At 35.6% G+C, this 21,063-nt stretch overlaps 1 protein-coding gene across 10 annotated transcripts in view; it reads right to left on the reverse strand.

Annotated features, from left to right (window-relative positions):
* The window catches only part of RIPOR2 (RHO family interacting cell polarization regulator 2), a 100,026-nt gene that overhangs the window by 6,991 nt on the left and 71,972 nt on the right, over positions 1–21,063 (reverse strand). For 9 of the 10 annotated variants that reach the window (XM_039325491.1, XM_039325482.1, XM_039325489.1 and 6 more), the window contains 11 exons: positions 17,183–17,226; positions 16,270–16,395; positions 14,170–14,318; positions 13,660–13,789; positions 10,833–11,498; positions 7,770–7,951; positions 5,238–5,406; positions 3,438–3,573; positions 2,441–2,602; positions 1,219–1,377; positions 561–766 (listed from right to left, as the gene is read on the reverse strand). In XM_039325491.1, coding sequence (XP_039181425.1) covers positions 561–766; positions 1,219–1,377; positions 2,441–2,602; positions 3,438–3,573; positions 5,238–5,406; positions 7,770–7,951; positions 10,833–11,498; positions 13,660–13,789; positions 14,170–14,318; positions 16,270–16,395; positions 17,183–17,226 — 2,129 coding nt within the window. Of the gene's footprint in view, positions 1–560; positions 767–1,218; positions 1,378–2,440; positions 2,603–3,437; positions 3,574–5,237; positions 5,407–7,769; positions 7,952–10,832; positions 11,499–13,659; positions 13,790–14,169; positions 14,319–16,269; positions 16,396–17,182; positions 17,227–21,063 lie in introns of those variants that run through there. The other variant, XR_005554522.1, reaches the window with a different exon arrangement.

Consider the following 21,063-nt stretch of genomic DNA (forward strand, 5'->3'; position numbering starts at 1 on the left):
AGCAATGAGCAATGACATCTAGCAATTTGATCTTATTTTTATTGGTAGTCACCTTCAATTTATTATCTCTCATCTAGTCCAGAACCAATTGCACATAGGCATTTAGAGAAGTTCCATTAATTATCTCAAGATATTATAAAGAAATCAATTGGGTATTATTAGCATATTGGTAGATACTCAGCAGTTTCATGTAGCTACTGAATTTCTGAGTAGTGCCACAAGAGACATCAAATAATAATATATAACAATGGCTGTTTTATCTATATGCCTCCTAATGGCACCATCTGAAATCTAGCTGAGAGTCAGAAATGCAGTAAGTGGCTCCTATTTTTCCAAATTCTGCGCTAACTAGAAGAATAAACCTAAGCTACTGAGGGGGAGAAAAATCTATGGGTTAACCAAAGTAATCGAACCCTACTAATTCTCAGCATGTCAATATAAATCCAGCCAATTGCAATTGTTCAATTAACCAGGTTCAAACTATTATTTAGTATGATGTTTAAAAACAACTAAAATCTGGTAATTCTACTTTTGTCTAATAGGTTTTCTCTAATACTTACCTTTTCCCTGAAGTGTTTGTTTTCTGCTGCAGCAGCTGACAATATTGTTACTACAGCTTCATAGGTTTCCCTTTTATTTTCAGTCAGAAGGACAGCCAAAGACTTCAGCACTTCTTGTTGAGGTGAGAGACTAATGGAGGTTAAATTGGCCTTATTCTGCAAGAACTTTTCATCTCTTAAAGACTGTAGAGTTTGTGCCATTAAAGCTAAAACACAAAGACATTTAACAATTTGTCCCTTTTTAGAAAAAGTTAACAGATTTGACTAATAGATGACTTTGAAATGCATGCAAACATCCAACAGTATCTGTGAAGTGTAAAATAATTTTAAATATGTGAGAATGAGCTATCCATATTACTACCACTGCTGACCATAGCTACAGTGTTCTATCTACAGCCTCCATCATCACACTGTAGAACTCATGGCTGAAACACATGGCTTAATTTGTGTACTTGTTCATTCCTGTTACATCCTCTTTTTTGTATAGAGCAAAATGATGAAGAACACTCTACAAAAAAAAAATCTGTCTTGTGTAAAGAACAATTATGAAATGTTCTGGAATCCTCAACAACATTCAGATGCTTTTCTACCATTTTAGTTGTTTCTAAAAGTATTGCTGCATTATGGAATTTGAACTTCTGAAGAGCCTGTTTCTTACCTTCTCTTGCAAGCTGAAGCAAATAGTTTGCCAGATCGCTAACATTTTTATTAGCTAAATAGCTGTAATACTGAAAAACTGTTATGACTTCCAAGGACAGACTGGAGGAGAGGAGAGGTTCTGCACGGTCCAAGATATGAGAAATCAAATTTCCAAATACTGCATACAACCAGATAAAAGTATTAGTTAGCAAATGAATCCTCATTAATAAGAGCAATATCAAATTACTGGAGGCAAGTCATTTTAGAAAGGGTAATAAGTTTTAGAAAAAATAGACCACTTCATACTTTCTAGAAATTTAGAACTATAATTTCCAGAAAGAATCAGTATAACAATGATTAGAGATCATGAAAACTGTAGAATATTGGCAATCTTGGGGAAACTGATTGGTACCTTTTCTCTACAATGACACTCAATTCAAAAGTCATTATATCTCTATCATATCCAAATAAACAAATGGCTTCTGTTATGATATGACATGAATTCACCTTAAAAGTGATTGATTTTAGTTGAATATATTCATTTTTTATTATGGGCATGGTCTAAAAAAATCTGGAATTGCACACAAAAATGTTATTGCTTAAAGAACTCAAAATAATTTATTTAAGTAGCAACTTTAAAACTAGTTTTTTAGCTAAATTTTGGATAAAATCTTATAAGAATGTTAAAGGTCCATGCCCATGCACATATGTAATTATTTCAATATTAGCTAGATACAGTAATATTTAGTCAACTAGCTAGTACTGTAAGATGAGATAATGTATTTTGTTTGACAAAAGGCTTTTTGGAATTCAGTAATACTAAAAATATTCCTATTGTAGCTATTTATCTCTGCCTGCTCATTGTGCCTTATATACAGAAATGGTCCTGACTGTAATATATACATTTCTTATATATATAGTTTTCAATCAAAACTAATTTTATACCTCTGGAAATCTATTCATTTACTTGTTTATACTAATATTACATCATATTATACAATAATAGTGCAATGGCATACATGATATTACAGAGTTTAATGCCCACACTGATTTACTTTAAGATTAAATGTTTATGTAGGACTTCAATCTCAAATTGTGTCACAGCCCTAATATTTGAATCTTGAAAGACCAGATATTCAGCAGAAAGTTCCAGTTACTATGTTTTGAAATATCTGATTAATTACTGGCAATAGTGGTCTTTGCAAACACTTTTTTTCTGGAAGCATGTTAGGTAACTGTACCTGTCTCTGAAAGTCCTGGATATTCTCCATTCACCACTGTAGAAAAAGTGATATCCAATTGTATGATCATTTTGTCTGCAGAGGTATGATACAACCCAGAAGAATTGGTACATTTATTCCAGAAAGAAAGAAGGGATATCTTTTTCTGAAATTCTGGAATTGCTAATGGAAAAGAATACCATAATAGTGAATTATTAGTATAAATTTAAATCAGACAATAATCAGCTCTATATTGAAAGGAAATGGATAGAAATTAGTAAATGGTTATATTTACTTGGAAAATGGAACAAAAATAATGTTCTTTGACTGGAAAGATAATAATTTATTGATTATGTCTATCATTTACACAATCTAGATCAGTGTTTCTTAACCTCAGCAGCTTTAAGATGGGTAGACTTCAACTTCCAGAATTCCCTAGCCTGGCTAACATCTAGGCTAATATCTAGTCCAAACATTTTAACATTGCTGAGATTGACAAACATTGTTCTAGATAAATGTAAAGTAAGATATTGAGATTTCATGTTAGAAGAACATTTACTAGGAGAGGGGCCACAGGTTGTCCACCTTTGCTGCTCTTTAGACAACAACTCCCCGTGGTTTTAAACTGTTTTTTCCCCATGTCCTTCCTTTTAATAATTGGGAATTCTGTGCCCAGGATAGTTGGAATGCCGACCACTGTTCTGTGCCTGATCTACTGCTCTTTTTCATCCAACTGGAATCTATTCATATTTCTCAGAAAGAAATTCCCCTGGTTTCATTAATACTTTTCCCCAAAGAAATCTGCAGGGGGCTGATTTAGCCTATTCCCACATAGGCTTACGTACAAAATAGTTCATGGTACTGTATTTAATCAGGCTTACACTGAATAAATAATTGTACAACAGTAGCCTTAGAGAGTAGGTCTGAACACGCACAGAAAAGTACTGCATTGTGTATGGTAAGAAACAGAAATACATAATCATATTTTCATATGAACATTGTCTACGCTATTTCTCACCTTCACTTACAGGTCTGAAGCTTCCCAGAGTCTCACTGCTGATCTCTGCAAGATTTTCAATCACTAAAATTTGTTGGGATAGTTTATCCAGAAGAGACCTTGTGACAAATGGAGTTCTACTAGAGAATACAATTTGCTGGTAAAATAAGGAAAAACAACAGTGTAAATATTCCTTACACAGATCCAACATTAATTAGGTCACAATTCTAAATGTGAATGAATGCCAATTTATCAAAGAATGATGTTATAACTTTATATATTTTACAAACATGATCTTTATCATACACTTTAAAAATGTGATTCATATGATGTGCTTCTGTTAATTGCCAACCAGCTATATTGGATTGTATTATTTTGATTTCATAAAAATTATGTGCCTTTTATCTATATAGAGGACTTGGTACTGTATGTTTCTCTAGTAGTGATCTCTTTTCTCAGCAAAGTAAATAAAGCACAGTAAACAGATTTATTACATTATGATTACTTTGAATATGCCATATTTACCTCAGAGGAAGAAAACACTAAGTTTATGATTACTATATACAAAAAAAGTGGGGAAATACTTTCATTATTGCATTCTCAGAAAATGCACACTAATCCACCTGAATAATTTCTGGGAGGGAGGGGGAGAATTATGCTTTTTATATTATTTTAGGCTGATCAGTGACCAAAATAAATATTTTATTATTTATATCCCGCCTTTATTATTTTTATAAATAACTCAAGGCAGTGAACATAGGTAATACTCCTTCTTCCTCCTATTTTCCTCACAACAGCACACCTATGCAGTGGATTGGGCTGAGAAAGTGTAACTGACTAAAGTCACACAACAGGCTTCCATGCCTAAGGTGGGATTAGAACTCACGGTCTCCTGGTTTCTAGCCTGGTGCCTTAACCACTACATCAAACTGCCCAATTCTGACTTATTTGGAAATACGTCTCATTCACTTGAGTAGTATTTTAACCCTACAAAGTATATAAAATTATATTTTCAATTTAAGTCTGAACTCATTAGGTTTTCTGCATAGTTAAAACCCTGATTTTGTTTTTCGAACAACTTATGACAGCTCAAACTGTGTGAAGAAGTCCGGGTCAGACGAGAATATGTAGCCTCTGTCTCCTATAGTGTCATAAAGGGCCATGGTTCCCCACCCCTGCTCCACACCAATCTCCATTTTAAATCTCATCCCATGTTCTCCATATATGATCTTATTTTATCATGATCCACTTAAACCTGAACAGAACATCTGTTCATTCTTTGCTGTTCAACCATGCCATGCTGAACAGCAAAGAATGAACAGGAGTTCTGTTTAGGTTCAAGTGGACCAGGTTAAAATAAGATCATATATGGAGAACATGGGATGAGATTTAAAATGGAGATTGGCATGGAGCAGGAGTGGGGAACCATGGCCCTTTTATGACTTGTAGACTTCAACTCCCAAAATTCCTGAACCAGCCATGTCTGGGCGTTGAAGTCTATAAGTCATAAAATGGCCATAGTTCCCCACTTCTGGCATGGAGAATAGCAATAAAATTTGGGCCTTTATGTCTTATTGGAAATATCTGAAGAGAAGTAAGTTTTTTTTCTGGATAAAAGACCTTTCACATTCCGTGGCTTCTTTGGACAAGCACATTGGCTAGTTCCCCCCCCCCCCAACAGCAGAGTCTGCTCTTTTTGCCTTATACAAGAGAACTACCAGTACACAGGAAATTAACTTCCAACAAACAAGGTTGTGTACACAACACAGAAAACAGGTCTCAATATTATTTTTTGAAAAAGCATGTAACCCTATGGGATACCTGGATAAGCTGTGTGCAGTACTGCAAGTGCTTGACTATGGTGATATCAAGGCTTTCATTTCCGGTGGTCAATGGCAGAGGACTTCCAGCCACACTGGTTCCAACTCCTGTGTCTTCCGTCAATGCTTCACTGAGATGCCCTCTGCCTTCTGGGTGTTCTGACCTGTAACTGTTCAAGCTGGGAGGTAAGTGAGCAGTTTGATTTTCTTTTCATGTAAGCAATGGACAAGAGAAATTGTTGAAAGCACTCTCCTGTAACCAAACAGCTCTTCATAGGCCAGTAACCTTTTAATGAATACATTGTATCTCAAATTGGCAGTAGCATTAGGTAAAAAGTGCCAAAAAAGTGTCTGCATTTAAAGGATATATCGTTTACCACACTAGCCTACTTGTTTCTTTGAAACAATCATTTTTTGTAAGGAAGTCTTCCTAAGAAGTCTTTGAAATCAACCTTTGCTATAACTTTTTTTTTCCTTTTTTTTTCTTTTCACCTTGGTTTGTTAACAACATCCTTTGCCAAACTGCTCTGTGGATATAACTGAACTGCAGATTTGTGGTTTTCAAAAGTTATACAATTAAGATGTAATATGTCAGTCCTTTCTTGACATGTGATTAATTGTCCAGCTAAAACAAAATTAAAAAGTAAGAGTGAGAGAGAATCTGTTGGAAAGGAAGTCATAACTGATTTACAAAGAACAAACACCAGTTTTCTGTTTCCTTTATTCATAGCATACAAAAATCTTTCATTCTCCAAACTATTTTAAGTCAAGGAAATGTTTAAACTTTAATGAAGTCTTGTCCGCTCAGCAACTTCCCATATCATCAATTATGGTATCCTTCTACATCAGTTTTGGGGGTTGACGTGGGGGCAAAGTTTTATTCCCATATACCTCTATCCCATGGGGTAAATATCCATCACATTGATAGGGGAGGTATAGCCTGCAATGCCTGCTTTTGTGACCTGCTACAAATGCCTCAACACTCTCTCCATTTCTATTTTTCATTTACACAAAACTGCTGGATGAATCCATTTGATGGCATAGGGTAAGGCAGGGGTAGGCAACCTTGGATCTTTTATGACTCATGGACTTCAATTCCCAGAATTCCCGAGTCAGCTATGCTGACTCGGGAATTCTGGGAGTTGAAGTCCATGAGTCATAAAAGAACCGAGGTTGCCTACCCCTGGGTTAAGGTATCATAAGTATGCAAATGATAGTCGGTTACACATCTCCATCCCAGGCTGACCAAGCCTTGCAAAGCCTTGGAGATCTTGCCTTGGTATCTGGAGGCTATGGGCACCTGAATAGGGAGGAATAGAGTTTAGATCAGTGGTTCTCAACCTTCCTAATGCCGCGACCCTTTAATACAGTTCCTCATGTTCTGGTGACCCCAACCATAAAATTATTTTCGTTGCTACGTCATAACTGTAATTTTGCTACGGTTATGAATTGTAATGTAAAGATCTGATATGCAGGATGTATTTTTATTGTTACAAATTGAACATAATTAAAGCATTATATGTAATTATGTGTTTTCCGATGGTCTTAGGCGACCCTTGTGAAAGGGTCATTTGACCCCCAAAGGGGTCGCAACCCACAGGTTGAGAACCGCTGATTTAGATCAAGCCTGGTAGGACTAGGTGGGTCCAGTGATATTCAATTTAGTTCTGGATGGTGTTGCACAACCCAAGACAGAATGGTTTACAATTTGGAAGTCCCTCTGGTCTCGTAACTCCTGTTCAAAAATGGGGGGGGGAGTATTCTTGTACAGTTTCATGTTGTATGCCAATTATACCGTTCCTGGATTGGAAGGCACTGTTTGTGGTCATACATGTTTTAGCCACCACCAGAATGGCCTACTGTAATGCATTCTACTACATTGGATCTACTATAAGATCTAATGATCTTGAAGAACATCTGGAAGCTGCAATTAGCCCAGAACGCAGGGCCAGGAGCAATTACTGATGTTTTTCAATGAAGGGGGAGTGGTCTCTATCCAGTCTATTAAATCAAGCAGGAGGGCCATGCCTTGATCCCCAACAGTTATGTCATCTTGTGGAACCCAGAAAACGTGCCCTTCCTGTGATGGTACCTGCCCCTTGGAACACCTTACCCTGTGAGATCAAATTGATTCTGAGCCTACTGGTTTCCAGAAAATGTCAAAAACCTCATTGTTCTCCCAGGCATAGGGATTATGAAGTAAGTGAAATCTGATTCTACATCCTACATTATAAGAGATGAGGCAAAGGATTATGTACGTATAATCTGATAAATACAGAAAAACATTACCATATTCTTTTTCACTTTCAGTACATCTTTTTGAATGAATGCAGAATGTCTCAGTTTACAAGTACAAAGGGAATTTATCTGTAACCCCTATAATCTGTTCTGCTAACAACATTCTCAGTACTCTGTCAAAAATTACTAATCTAGGGGCTCTTGTATTTAATTTCATCTTTCTTGAATGATCACTACGTACTATTCTGGGCAGAAAGGGATAAACCTGAGAAGCATTCAGTACTGACATTCTTACCTGTTTTTCTCGATTTCAGTGTCTAAGAACACAGAGTCTGCACCATGAGCATCACCACAAAACTCATCAGTACCACCTTCATCTTCAAAGTCAGAAGTGTTGAGGAAATCAAAACTTTCCAGTGCATTCTCAATTGTTAGGCTTAAGCTGGATGACCTGCTGTGACTTACTACTGGTCTGCACTGAAAGCAAAACCAAAACAATACATAAAGAACAGTTTAGCCATTCAAAATGGTTTAGTTTCAAGAAAATTCCAAGTAAATTGACTGTGAGAGTTTGTCTTCAAATCCACCAATGATCCCCTACAGTGGGCATATTTTGTTGGCTTGTTTGGCCTTGTTCTCCCATCACTTAATTTCCAGATTTTAGGATTTCACTTTTTATGTATTTTGAGAATAGAGGAGGATCTTAACTTATGGAAATTTATTTAAAGGATAGAAGCAGTTATGATGAGATTTAGAAAAATCAGATCTAAATGAACTGAGATTTCAAGTATTGAAAAAGCCCTACCGTGAGAAAACATTAAGTAATTCACTTCCCTGACATGCTCACTGGGTCAATTGAGGTGTATATTTAGTGTGATGAGGAAATTCCAAAATGAGATTATTTGATTTATGAAAGTATTGTAGTTGGGGTTAGATATAACTCAATCCAGGCCCAATCTTACATAACTCACCTGAACCTTCTGAGTCCATTGGGGCATAAATCATAGGTCCTTGGGTTAAAATAGCCATTGAGACTGGGAGATGGTTAAATGATACAATTGTAAAATGTGATGTCATGTGATGGGTGCCACTTTTTTCTCTAGTTCACTTAGTGATGGCAGTTCTAGTAGTCTCAGATTGCTGTTGTTAAGACCTTCCAACTTCCTACCTGTCTACCATTTGATTTTGTTTGTGGGAAACCAGCAAATGATATTAACTAATCCTCACATTATCATACATTTAGAAGAAAATGTGACCTTATCCACATTTGAAACTGGTGGGCTGATAGGCTTGAAACTGAAACTGATAGGCTTATATATTAAGCCCCTCTTTTATACATGTCATTAATCTAATACATTTTACAGTACATTTTAAATAGAAGACTTCAGAACTCCTACAACTATGTGAAAAAAATTGTCAACATTTTGCATCTGATCACTATTATTTCCAAAATTATAACGGTTGGCTTTCAAACACATACACACATACACACACAAGCTGTGTGTATGTGAGAGAGAGTGCGTCAGAGAAACTGAAAATATGCTAATTTGTCTGTTTATACATGGGTATACGCATTTTATTAAACAAATGCTGGCTTAGGGCTGTGACTCCTGTCAAAATGATAGCTCACTGCTTTATTAAATATTAAATAAATATTATTCTTTGTATATTATTCTTTGTATATTTTAATTCTTTTTAATGAATTCTAAAATTTTGATTTAATATTGTTGTAAGCTATCCATAGAAAATAGTCTTTAAAAGAGTGACGTAAGTAAAAAAAATGAAACTTACTAGCTTTGCTCATAAATATGGTGAAGAAAATCAAGATCAGAAACTCAATTATTTAGTGTTTTAAAACTATTTAATAAAGATAATTAAAAAATTACATTTCCTATACAAACAACGCTTTATGTGGTAACGTAAACTGAAGAGTGTAAATGTAACATTTAATGGTCTTTAACAGAGCTGTCATATTCTGTGGTAATTACTGTAGTACATTTTAGTTGAAATCGAATGCTAGTGTTACATGAGTACAAATTTAACCCAAGATTATCCAATGAAGTACTAATGCATTTCAATCAAAGTGGCCAATTATAAATCTGGAAACAGTATGTGTACTGAAAAGCTTCTGTAACACTAGTCTGAAAATGAAGTTCAGGAGCTATTCAAACAGCAATACTGCAATATTATAATATCTAAAATATTCACCAACCTATCAAAAGGATTATATTGTAAAATAAATATACATTTCAATTAAATGGGATTAAATGGATTACATAAATGAATTAAATTTATAGAGATGTAAAAAAAATGCCAGGAATTATCTCCAGATATTTCTCTAGTAACATCTATAATTAAACTATTCAATTTACAAACAGGTAACGTAATAAAATAGTTTTATGATAATGAGTAGCACTTTATTGTGCTCCCTGTAGTATTCTACTGTATAAGAAGCGTTTTTACAATGACATCATTAATTCAATTTGGCACTGGTTCATTTGGCATGCTAATTTATTATGAAGACTTAGTTGTATATACTGCTGTATGTGAAAAAAACATGGAATTACTTAACTGACAGTTATGTTGCATCAAAATAAAAGGGAGGAGAAAAGAAAACGTAAAATCTCCTTCAAATTCAAACTTTTCTTCTATAGGCAGAGGAATAATTAATCTTAAAAACAAGCAAAGCAGTAAACAATAAGTAGGATTGGAACTGGTTAATCTTTAGATGAGAGGCCATGAGAAAAATTACAGAATTGTGGACAGATACTTGAAAAACATTCCAGTAGAGAATACTGACAAACCATTTCTGTACTGTAATTAACTATATCAGAATGTCCTTGAACTTATCAGGGTTAAGTTTATCCAACTACCTGCCAACTTACATTAAACAAGGGAAAGAAAACTGTTATTCAATTCAGCTTGACCACTCATACCTGACTGATTTTGAGATTTCAGTTGGTGGATCTGCTCCTCATAGTACCTCATTACGTATTACTGGAATGGGAGGGCAGAACGCATCAGAGTTCCCACAATTTTGTTGTTTTAGCTTATCTAATGATTGTTCCATTTAAGGCTTCTTTCTTTTGTTATGAGAAAGTGCATCTATACTGTAGATTTTAACAGCCAAAAGTAAAATTCAGCAGTATCTTTCTGAGATTATTTCATTAGACAAAGACTTGAACTGGCCCTTTCATTTTGTGGTTTCTTTGTTGGTCATTCTTATATTGAATGTAAACACCGAATTGATGCTTGCTACCAGGAAAGCTGCTACCTAAACGCTAGTTTTATTACTGAAGATTACATAATAACAATTCTTCTATTCACAATGAGATTTCTTATTTGAAGCTGAACTTACTTTTAGGATCTCATCTAGATGTGTAATTCCTTGGTCCAATTCCTGGAATTCTTTAAACTGTGCTTTATGAGGTTCAAGAGCTAATAGAAGCCCCTGAAATGCTTCTTCTAGACTTCCATCAACACATGATTTATAGCCTTCAGATTCTCCACTAATTGATCCCTCACAATGACATTTTTCAGGTGTCATTGGCCCCTCTCCAGATGTCAGTCTTTTAACCAGCTGCTTCGTGATATTGCCTTCAAAGGTATCCAGCTCTACAGGTTTGACGTCTGATAATTCATCTGTATCCTGAATAAGTGGCTCTGAGACATTACTTGCTAAAATCACACTGTTGCCTCTCAAATGAGGAGAACTTTGGCAAAGCTCAGAATCTAGATTTGTGGTCATATTTTCACTATGTATTTGTGATGTTAAGTTGTTGGATTCAGATATGGAGTCTTCACAGCTTGAATGAATATTGTGCACACTGTCAGGTTTGGATAAACTTATGCCTGGGGTTGTGGCAATAATTTCAGGATTGGAATTATCTATGGTAGAAGATGAGTCTGTTGAACTATATGATGTAGTACAATGTCCACTGGTAATGTCATTGAAACTGAAAGAAAACGAGCTTTTCTCATTTTTTGCTGTTCCATTTTCAAAAACATCATCTGGTAAATTTAACTGCAAATATAATAAAAACAGTTAAAATTAAAATTTCACCAAGTTTTAAACAAAGCTGATGTTAAGCATTATTTTTTAAAAAAAGACACAATTTGCTTCTATGAAATTATTTGGAACTATGAAATAAATTCATTTAGCTTTTATGCTACTGATCTTTTCTAAAATGATAGGAAGATATTTAAAAAAAAAAACCTGTCAAAAAGCCAGAAGATAAGAAGGATCAGAAATAGTCTAGAATGTGTACAGAAAAGTTCTAAAACTATTATGATGCTTTTTGAGCATTGCAAACTCATTATCTTTATGAACAAATTAGAGTCTTTTATTTTGCTGACCAGATTTTATGTAGAGAAAATAGGCTGAAGAAACAAAATGCACACCAATAGAACGTCATATGTCATTATATAATTGCATTACAGTATAGTGGATTATACCATATAGCAGGGCTTTTCAACTTTTTCACCCATTGTACCACTTTTAGGATATGACAGTATCCGAGTACCACCAGTAGCAAGGTGTCAAAAACGTGATGACCCAAAAAACCAAACCAAAACAAAACTGATGAAGTACAGATAGTCCTCGACTTACAACAGTTTGCTTAGTGACTGTTTGAAGTTACAATGGCACTGAAAAAAGTACCCCCCAAGCCACAGCCGAGCCAGACACCTGCCTTCCCACCTGGCGGTGCTCTTCCTCCTGTCCGAGGTTTTTATTCCCCCCATCTGCTGGGTGGTTGCAGCAGGTTTTGGTTACTTCACATGACCCTTGGACACTGTGACCATCATAAATATGAATCAGTTGGCAAGCATCTGAATGTAAATCATAAGACCCTGGAGATGCTGCAACATTCCAGCTGATTGGTGCTTCTTCTGGGCTCAGCAGAAGTGCCAGGATCAGCGCCGAGCTCCAGCTGGAGCCTGGCACTGATCCTGGCACTTCCGCTGAGCCCTGACAGCCCTGCAGCTCCAGCCATCTCTTGGCTCAGGCTTGTGCGGTGCTGCCACCGGTTCAGCTCATTCCCCTCCCCCGCTACCACTTTTCTAGGATGGTCGCGTACCACCTGGCAGGTGCAAATGTACCACAGGTGGTACCTGTACCACTGGTTGAAAAGCCTTGCCATATAGTATACTGAACTATATGATGTATAGTCCTTTTATTCAGCAATGCTGAAATATAGAAGTTAAACATAATTTCTCAAAGATAATTAAGTAGTTTCAATATTGCAGCCTGAAATCAACGGAGATAAAGTGTGAATTTTTCACTTTAGATTGCATCCAATTTATTTTCTTAGTCTCCTGCCAAAAAATAATTTATGGACAAATATCAAACCATGTGCACATATAAATATGCCCATAAAATATTTCAAATAATAAGTGCTTTCTTATTTTAGCCTTTTCTCTAAAAAGAATTTGCAAAACTAAAGCCAGTCAGAGTTTTATTTGACTATATAAGCAACTTGAGCCAATAGTTACTTGCTAAATAAATAGTCAGCAAACAAGCTAGATCTTAAAGAAAAATATCGGATTTAGGACATGCATAAAAATAGAGGAACTGCTTAAGAAATGCAGTAAGATATTTTATCACACCATCTAGATTCACATATTGTTCTAGCCCTGTTCTAGACCTCAGCCTGAGAGATGACAGATCACTAAATGAGCGACTGCAACGTAGTTTGTCAAAGAAAGCATCTTGCAGAGTCTCTAAAATGGCAGAGTGGAGACTGTCTTGTGGAGGATGTCGCCATTTCTTGAAGTGTTAAGGCAAAAAATGGGGCAATTAATTCATTACATCATCTTTTAAATATACTGTAAGTGTACAAAGTATAGACTGATAAGAAAATTTAGTGCAATTCTTCAGAACCCAAGCACACACTAAATGAGTTTTTATGGAAGCTTCTCACACCTAAATGATCCTTTATCTATAAGGGGAAAACATTACACCTTCTTTCCTAAAAGAAGAAGTGGGTGGGATCTACATTAGCCATATAATATATGGAAAGTTCTTTTCATCTATAGAATCTTCCCCACTGGATCAGGGAATAGATTAGGGATAGAAAAGATAACCTTTGCCTATTATCCTTTTCCTTTGTCTCTCTTTCTGTTACCTCCAACAAAATTGACCAAACCATGCTACTTTGCCACTAATTGTTTTTGCTATTACTTACAAAGAATGACTGATCCTTGAAAGTTGGTGTTTCTGGAGTGCCTTGACTATAAATGGACATCCTTCTTTGAATAGCTGACGCTTTGTTTGTGTTGCCTGTTGATGGGGTAATGTCCTCCACATCAAATGGACTGCAAAAGTATAAATCTATTATTAGACTGAATCATCATTAAACCATTATTCTGCTGAATTACAAGGTTTTCTTTTCACTTAAGATATTACAGCACAAGCAATTCAGCTTTTTTCTAGTGAAGTTCTGCACAATGTAAAATTGATTCACAAAATAGCATCCTTGTATATATTCTCATTTCACATTTTCATATCAGAAGAGTGCAAATATTCTGTGGGTACCATCTCAAAAGTTAATCTAAAATACCATCTAGCTCCTTAAAAACTCTGGTGTGCCAGTTCAGTAGAGGTATATCCAATAATTTTGTTTTCTTTGCTGTTGTTATTGGAACAATAGTTGATTTGAAATGATGATGCTCTCCAGAAAACCAGCTTTACTTACTGCCAAGTGATTTCCAGATTCAGCTTTATTGTGCCAAGGTCATTGATATCCACAGCGACTATCTGAGGCTGAGCAGCAAATAAATCTTTCGTTTCACAAGTAACACTTCCAACCAAAATATGAGTGGCAAGACCTTTAACTTCTGTGACCTTTGGAATAAATTATTAGTGTTAATAATTAGGAACAAAATGTCAATTAACAGCTCATTATTTCAGTAGCATCTCCAGATATCAAATATTCACTTTTTTTGTATTCTAATCCTTCTAAGACCACACTGTTTGTTCAGTAGAGTAAGAAATACTCGGACTTATGTGTTATTATTGTGTACAATTATGTGAAAATTATAAGGATACTAAAAAGATTCAGATTTATATTTCATACTTGCATGGATGGTATTTTATTTTGTCATAAAACAGAAAGCTGCAAACCACTGATAAATTTAGCTCAGTTTTCTTACAATATATTACTAATGATGCATTATTTACACAGTTCAGAGTCATAAAAGCTAATAATAATTTATTTGTGGGAAAGTTCGATGAATGGATGAGGAAGTAAGACTAGGGGAAAAATCTAGTATGTAAGACTACAACATAAGTAAAGAGTGCCAAAAAGTACTGTTTTTAAAAACTGGATTTTATACAAAATAATAATAATAAATGGTCGTGAATATGACATTAATTATTGTATTAATGACTACCATTTCCAAAACATTCACTCCATTTCTGACTCCTCTTTCACTAACCCTGTCTGACTTATCTACCAGAACAATGGCATATAAAAATATTCCTCTTTACATGCAGATGATATAGTTGGCAAATAAAAACCTTAATCTCTTATGGCACCATTAAAAGTCATTGTTCTTTTAATTGTCACTGAACAAAAATTCATAAACGTATTATTTTAATTATTAATAGTGATGTGCCACTATATTGTTAATACACATGTAGCTTTTTCTTCTGTTAATTAGTCTGATACAATAAAATAGTTTGAAAGAAAAAAAAAGTATAAATTGCATAGTCTTTTTTATACTGAAATAAAAAACACTAAAAGTATCATTTTAAAAAATGGAAGGAAGTTTGTCTTTATTCATTCAGTTGAAAGGGCTTACTTGATTAGGCACATTTAACATTTTATTACTTGATCCTTTAACATTTAATACTTCATTTAAACATTCAACTGAAAAGCATCATCTTTGAAATAATACATGAAACTTCTAATTGTGCTCTCTAATGCAGACAGTCTTTGACTTACGGTGGGTCACTTAGCGAGGATTCCGCCCCCCCCCCATTTTAAAAGGATGACAGCCACTTAATGACTGCTGCAAAAAAATGCTGAAAAAAATAGGGCTAGTGACTCACTTAACTACCACAATGACTTACAACCGTAATTCTGGGCTCAATTATGGTCATAGGTCAAGGACTATCTGTACAGAAAAGCAAATTCCCAAGTCCAAACCTCTTGAAAATTACAGTAAACTGATCCACATAAATGAAGCTACAAAGCACCTAATATCCTCTCCTGACTAGTGTTTTTCTCAATGGAATTTCACAGTAACATATGTAGATGCATGCGAAATATTATCAATACATTCAGTGAATCAAAGCAAACCAGAATGCCATTGCTTATTCTCCATATAGATCAATATTTCTAATGGAATGCATTAGTGGCTTTAAGGAAAGAGGAGAGATGCTGCCTAGGAAACAATTCAGATAAGAGAAGCAGGAGCTTCTTAATCACTTAAGAGCACAAAAAGAAACTGAGAAAAGACCTGCCCTCATAGCTCAGGCAGTCAAAAATGGCAGGTGGGAAGTTTGTATTTTGAGATTTACAAGGTTCTATTAATGTAGCCTTACAATAAACAGAATTACTTCATCTAGTCCTGCTTCCTGTCTGATTTACCTGAGAGGGCTGACAATATTACAGTTATATTACAATTATATTTAGGAAAGCTGAAAATCCATTTCTTTTCTAAAGCCTTTAACTGTTAATTGATTTTAACTCCATCGATTTTGAAGTCATCTTTTATATTTGCATTTTGTTTTAACTATTGTAAACAGAAAGGCAGGCAATATATTTAATAAGTAAACAGTAGATCAATACCTTAATGGAGATTAGCCCAGCAATAAGGGGGAGGAAGATCATTTCTTCTCCATCCCAACTTTGCTTATCATTGACTTCTATTTTGCCTTTTAGTTTCCATCTTTGACGACCATACCTCATAAATATCTGTGAAAACAAAATGTGATCTTACTGATCATGTTCATACATACTTTGTTCTCATTTTACCATTCTGAATAGATCACAATGAGTAAAGATCCCAACAGAATTAATGATTTTGCTACAATGTATTACAGAACCTGGTTATGTTTTGGATTGGAAAATAACACAAATCATATATTTCCAAGAAAAAACTGAAGAGGATTCTTAGTACATCACTCTAGAACATCACAAAGAAGAAAAAAAGAGTCACCTCAAAGTGAGATGGGCTACAAACAAATCTAATGCGTAAATAAAAAATAAAATTACACAAGGTTAGCATAAATATTATTTTATGAAGCATTACAACATGATGCATAAATGCAGAATCACAAAGTATTCAGACTAGAGATATGACTTTGTTCTTGTTCTTTGTTCTAAATTTCCACCTTACTACTTGTCGGTAAGATAAAATATCTGTCTTTGGAGGAAAAAAGGGCAGCCGACTTTAACTATTGATCTGCTCTACTCAGCCTGTCGTAGTTAGATTTGAGAGCCACAAGAGGGAAAGGACCTATGCCAAGAATAAAATATTTAGAGACTGCTGACATGCTTCCAAGACAAAACTAAAGAAAGATCTGTTGTTATCTTGCAAGGCATCAATCAGCTCTCTGGGACCAATTTCATAGTCTTTATGTGGGAACTGTTCAGAGTGCATTCATCCATAAACAGAGAATAGTGGGACCTTTCTTGCTGTACAGGACATGAGAACAGTAAGAAATGCATGATGAAAAATGACATTTACAAAGTTACTTACTTCATACTGGTCTCCAGGGCAAAGTCGAGCAAAGCCAGCCAGACCTAGAAGCCAATAACAATTAAAAACTGCTTCAGATAAAATGCTTATGTTTGAGAAGCGTTTCAGATGAAATGTTTGCGTTGTCTCCTTTTATGTTAATGACAAACTCTACAATGTTGCCAGAGCACTTATGAATCTAAGAGAGCAACTTTCAGAGCCCATTTTATTCTTTTCTCTTCATTAATAAAAATGATTGTTTTCCACATTCACCTTCTCTGAAGGACTGAGAATAATAATGACTGAAACATGATTGTTTGCTATTGCAAGAGTTAATATAATGCATGAGAACACCATCAAATTATCAGTATCTACCTCAGTGATGGCAAAACTGCAACCCCAAACCCATTTATGCATTGTCGGGTGCCGGGTGGGTGTGGCCCATTGGCTGGGTGTGGCCCATTGGCTGGGCGTGGCTGCAGTGGTAACGGCAGACTGGGTGGGATTAAAAAGTTCAATCAATCAATTCCAACTTTGCAAGATCTTTTTTTTCCCCCACGAGAAGTTGAAATTGACTCATTGATTGAACCTCTCTTTTTTTACACATGGCAGTGGAGGCCTAAAGCAAAAAGGGGTGACGGCGTGCGTGCCCACAGAGAGGGAGCTGAATGCCGCCTCTGGCACCCGTGCCATAGGTTCGCCACTACTGATCTAACTTCTTGAATTCTGCATGCCCAGTTGGCACAATCTGAGTATTAATGTCTTAAAAAATCACAAATCTCTTTAAAATATAACTTTCTAATTCATATGAAGAAACTAAATTCTGTGCAAATAAGGAATGCATTTAGCTATCCTTTCTCATTTAAAGTAATATCATTCGCTTTATCTTTTTCTCATGTTAACTTTTGGGCAACTCTGTCCCTGGAAATAGATGTCATTATATAGATCTAAAGTGAGCAGAAAAAGAAACTTTTTTACTATGCTTATTTTTTTAAATACATATTAAACCCAATTAATATGGACCTTCTTCTACTTTTAAAGATATATTTAATTCCTTTGAAAGTCCTAGAACTCTAGGCGTGAAATCCTTATATAAACTTGGGGGGGATTCTCCAGAGATGAAGAGAAACCTCAAGAGATGGGAAGAAGAGTTGGGAGTTCTCCTAATTGAAAAATCATCGATTTGCAATTTCTGAGTTGCAAACTATTATCACAGTGTTTTCTCTGAAGCAAAAACTGATTCTATAGTTAATTGGCTCAGCTTCCCAACATACTATATATACCCCACATACTCTGACCAATCCTCAGATTTTTCTTTCCTATCTCTTTATCAGTACAGTTCCTATATGCTTTAGGTCACGGGTGTCAAACTTGATTGCATCACGTGATTTATTGTGACGTATCGCAACATTTTTTTCCTTTGTGGAGTTGGGGTGGGTGTGGCCTGCGCATGATGCATCCAGCTCGCGGGCCGTCAGTTTGACACCCCTGCTTTAGATTGTTAATGTCTTTCTGAAATGTGGCGTTTAGAACTACATTCAATATTCTAGCTCAGTGTTTCTCAACCTTGACCATTTTAAGGCATGTGGACTTCAACTCCCAGAATTCCACAGCCAGCATTGCTGGCTGTGGAATTCTGGGAGTTGAAGTCCACATGCCTTAAAATGCTCAAGGTTGAGAAACACTGTCTAGCTGCAATAGAAAAACCATGACTTTTCTTGACTTAACGCTAAGTATCTATTAAAACTCTCATCTAAGTCTCTCTCCCTCTCTCTCTCTCAAACACACACACATACATAAAACAAATGCTACAGTGAAGGGACTGGGTTTAGCTCTATGGAGCAACAAGGAAATCCTTGGAACACACTTTTTGATCTCTAGGTGGCAGCACTGCCTCATAAATTCTTGTTGATCAATTTTTTTTTTACTGGTTTAGTTTTTTTAAATATTTGTAATGTCATTAACTGCAACTACTTTTTAATCTCAATCAAATGCTTTAGGGGAAGTCTATTAAATAGTATGATAATAGGTGAATGACCCTAGTACTGTACATAATCAAACAGTACAGATGATGATGAAGATGATGATTACAATATAAGGTACCATTCATTTATTTTTAACCAATACCCAATTGTTTCAATAACCATTTTCCCATGCTCACAGCAATCATGAGATGTAAACCTGGTTCAGATGTTTCTTCTTCCCAGACCCTCAATGTTGCAGTTACTGGAACCACTTTAATTTTTAGTGCCAGCTTGTAATAAGGCTTTTTTTAGGGGAGGAAGAGGGTGCCTTCAAGTCAATGTTGACTCCTGGCAATTGTCTGGACAGTTTTATAGTTTTTGTGCAAGATTTCAGAAATGGTTTGCCATTGCCTGTTCCTAGAGTTGAAAGAAAGTGACTGGCCCAAGATCATCCATCTAGCTCTCTCTGTGCCCAAGGCAGGATTAGAACCCATGTTTTTTTGGTTTCCAGCCTGGTGCCTTAGCCACTAGACCAACCTGTCTTTCTTACTTCAAGTCTATGGATTCCTATTCCTTGTAAAGAATGCTGTCTAGCATAGAAGTATAGAATCTGCTTAAAGCCAAACAAGAGAATCAGATGGAATGGTTTATACATCCACCTGAAATGGGGCCTTTTAAGAAAATGGCAGAGGTAACAGCAATTGAGGTGTTTAATAAGCAAGAGGATATGTAAGAAAAGAAGAATGGGAGCAGTTGGACATGTAGCCAATAGTTACAGGTTATCTTCCTCTGGCCTACACAAATTACTTTTCCTTAACTGGCATCAATGGAAAATTAATTTAAATTATACACAAAAGTTTTCAGATTCTTTTGGCACAAACATGGCTTGGGATATGAATCTAATTGTCAGAGTTGGAAACCATGATTTTTCATTAAATCAAGATGTCCTTTAATATATAGTAAATTTCTTAACTGAACAAGGATTTAAAAGAGTGACATATTTGCATCAAAGAAAGTATTGACTGGAGAAACTGAAGTAAGTCTACTCTTTTACTAGGTCTTTTAGTTACGTTATTATGAGATACCTACTTTTTGTTATCACTTTTAAAGCACAAAACGCATGTGTGACTCATAAGCTTATAGTTAAAATTGTTACTATGTTAATAGACAGTGTACTGTTTCTCTAACATATATTCTCACCAATCCTTACTACTGTTCAAATTGGCTCAGGGTTATGGAATACAGGTAGTCCTCGACTTACGACCACAATTGAGCCCCAAATTTCTGTTATTAAGTGAAATATTTGTTAAATGAGTTTGCCCCATTTTACAACCTTTCTTGCCACAGCTGTTAAGTGAATCATTGCAGCTGATAAATTAGTAACCTGGTTGTTATGTGAAACTAACTTCCCCATTGACTTTGCTTATTGGAAGATCGCAAAAAGCGAGCACATGACCTTGAGACACAGCAACGGTCATAAATATGAACCAGTTCCTCTCCACAACAAAAATACTCTTCTGATTATTCAGCAGTACAAAAATAGTTTCTATTTCAGCCAAGAAATATTCATCAAGAAATTCTAGATCACAGACAAAAATAAGAATCAGCTTTCCTGAAACCAAGAACTGTTAATTTACGTGAACTGACTTTCTTTCTACGTCACATCGTATTTATTCAAACAAGAGTACTAAGAGCAAATGAGATTCTTATCCACTTTTTAAAGCTAAAAAGATAAGCTTCCTCCATCTGTGAATATGTTATCACAGTGGTGGTGAACCTATGGCACACATGTCAGAGATGGCACTCAGAGCCCTCTCTGTGGGCACAGGCACCATGCCCTGGAGATGGCAACCGTCCCTCTTCAACCAGCCACCCGCTAACTCGCCAAGTTCCCACATGGCTGGATGGATCCCAGCATGGTTGGTTTCCCTCCTCCCC

This window comes from Crotalus tigris, unplaced genomic scaffold (genome assembly GCF_016545835.1).
Source record: "Crotalus tigris isolate CLP2741 ecotype Arizona unplaced genomic scaffold, ASM1654583v1 scf7180000024337.5909745, whole genome shotgun sequence".
Classification (NCBI taxonomy): domain Eukaryota; kingdom Metazoa; phylum Chordata; class Lepidosauria; order Squamata; family Viperidae; genus Crotalus; species Crotalus tigris.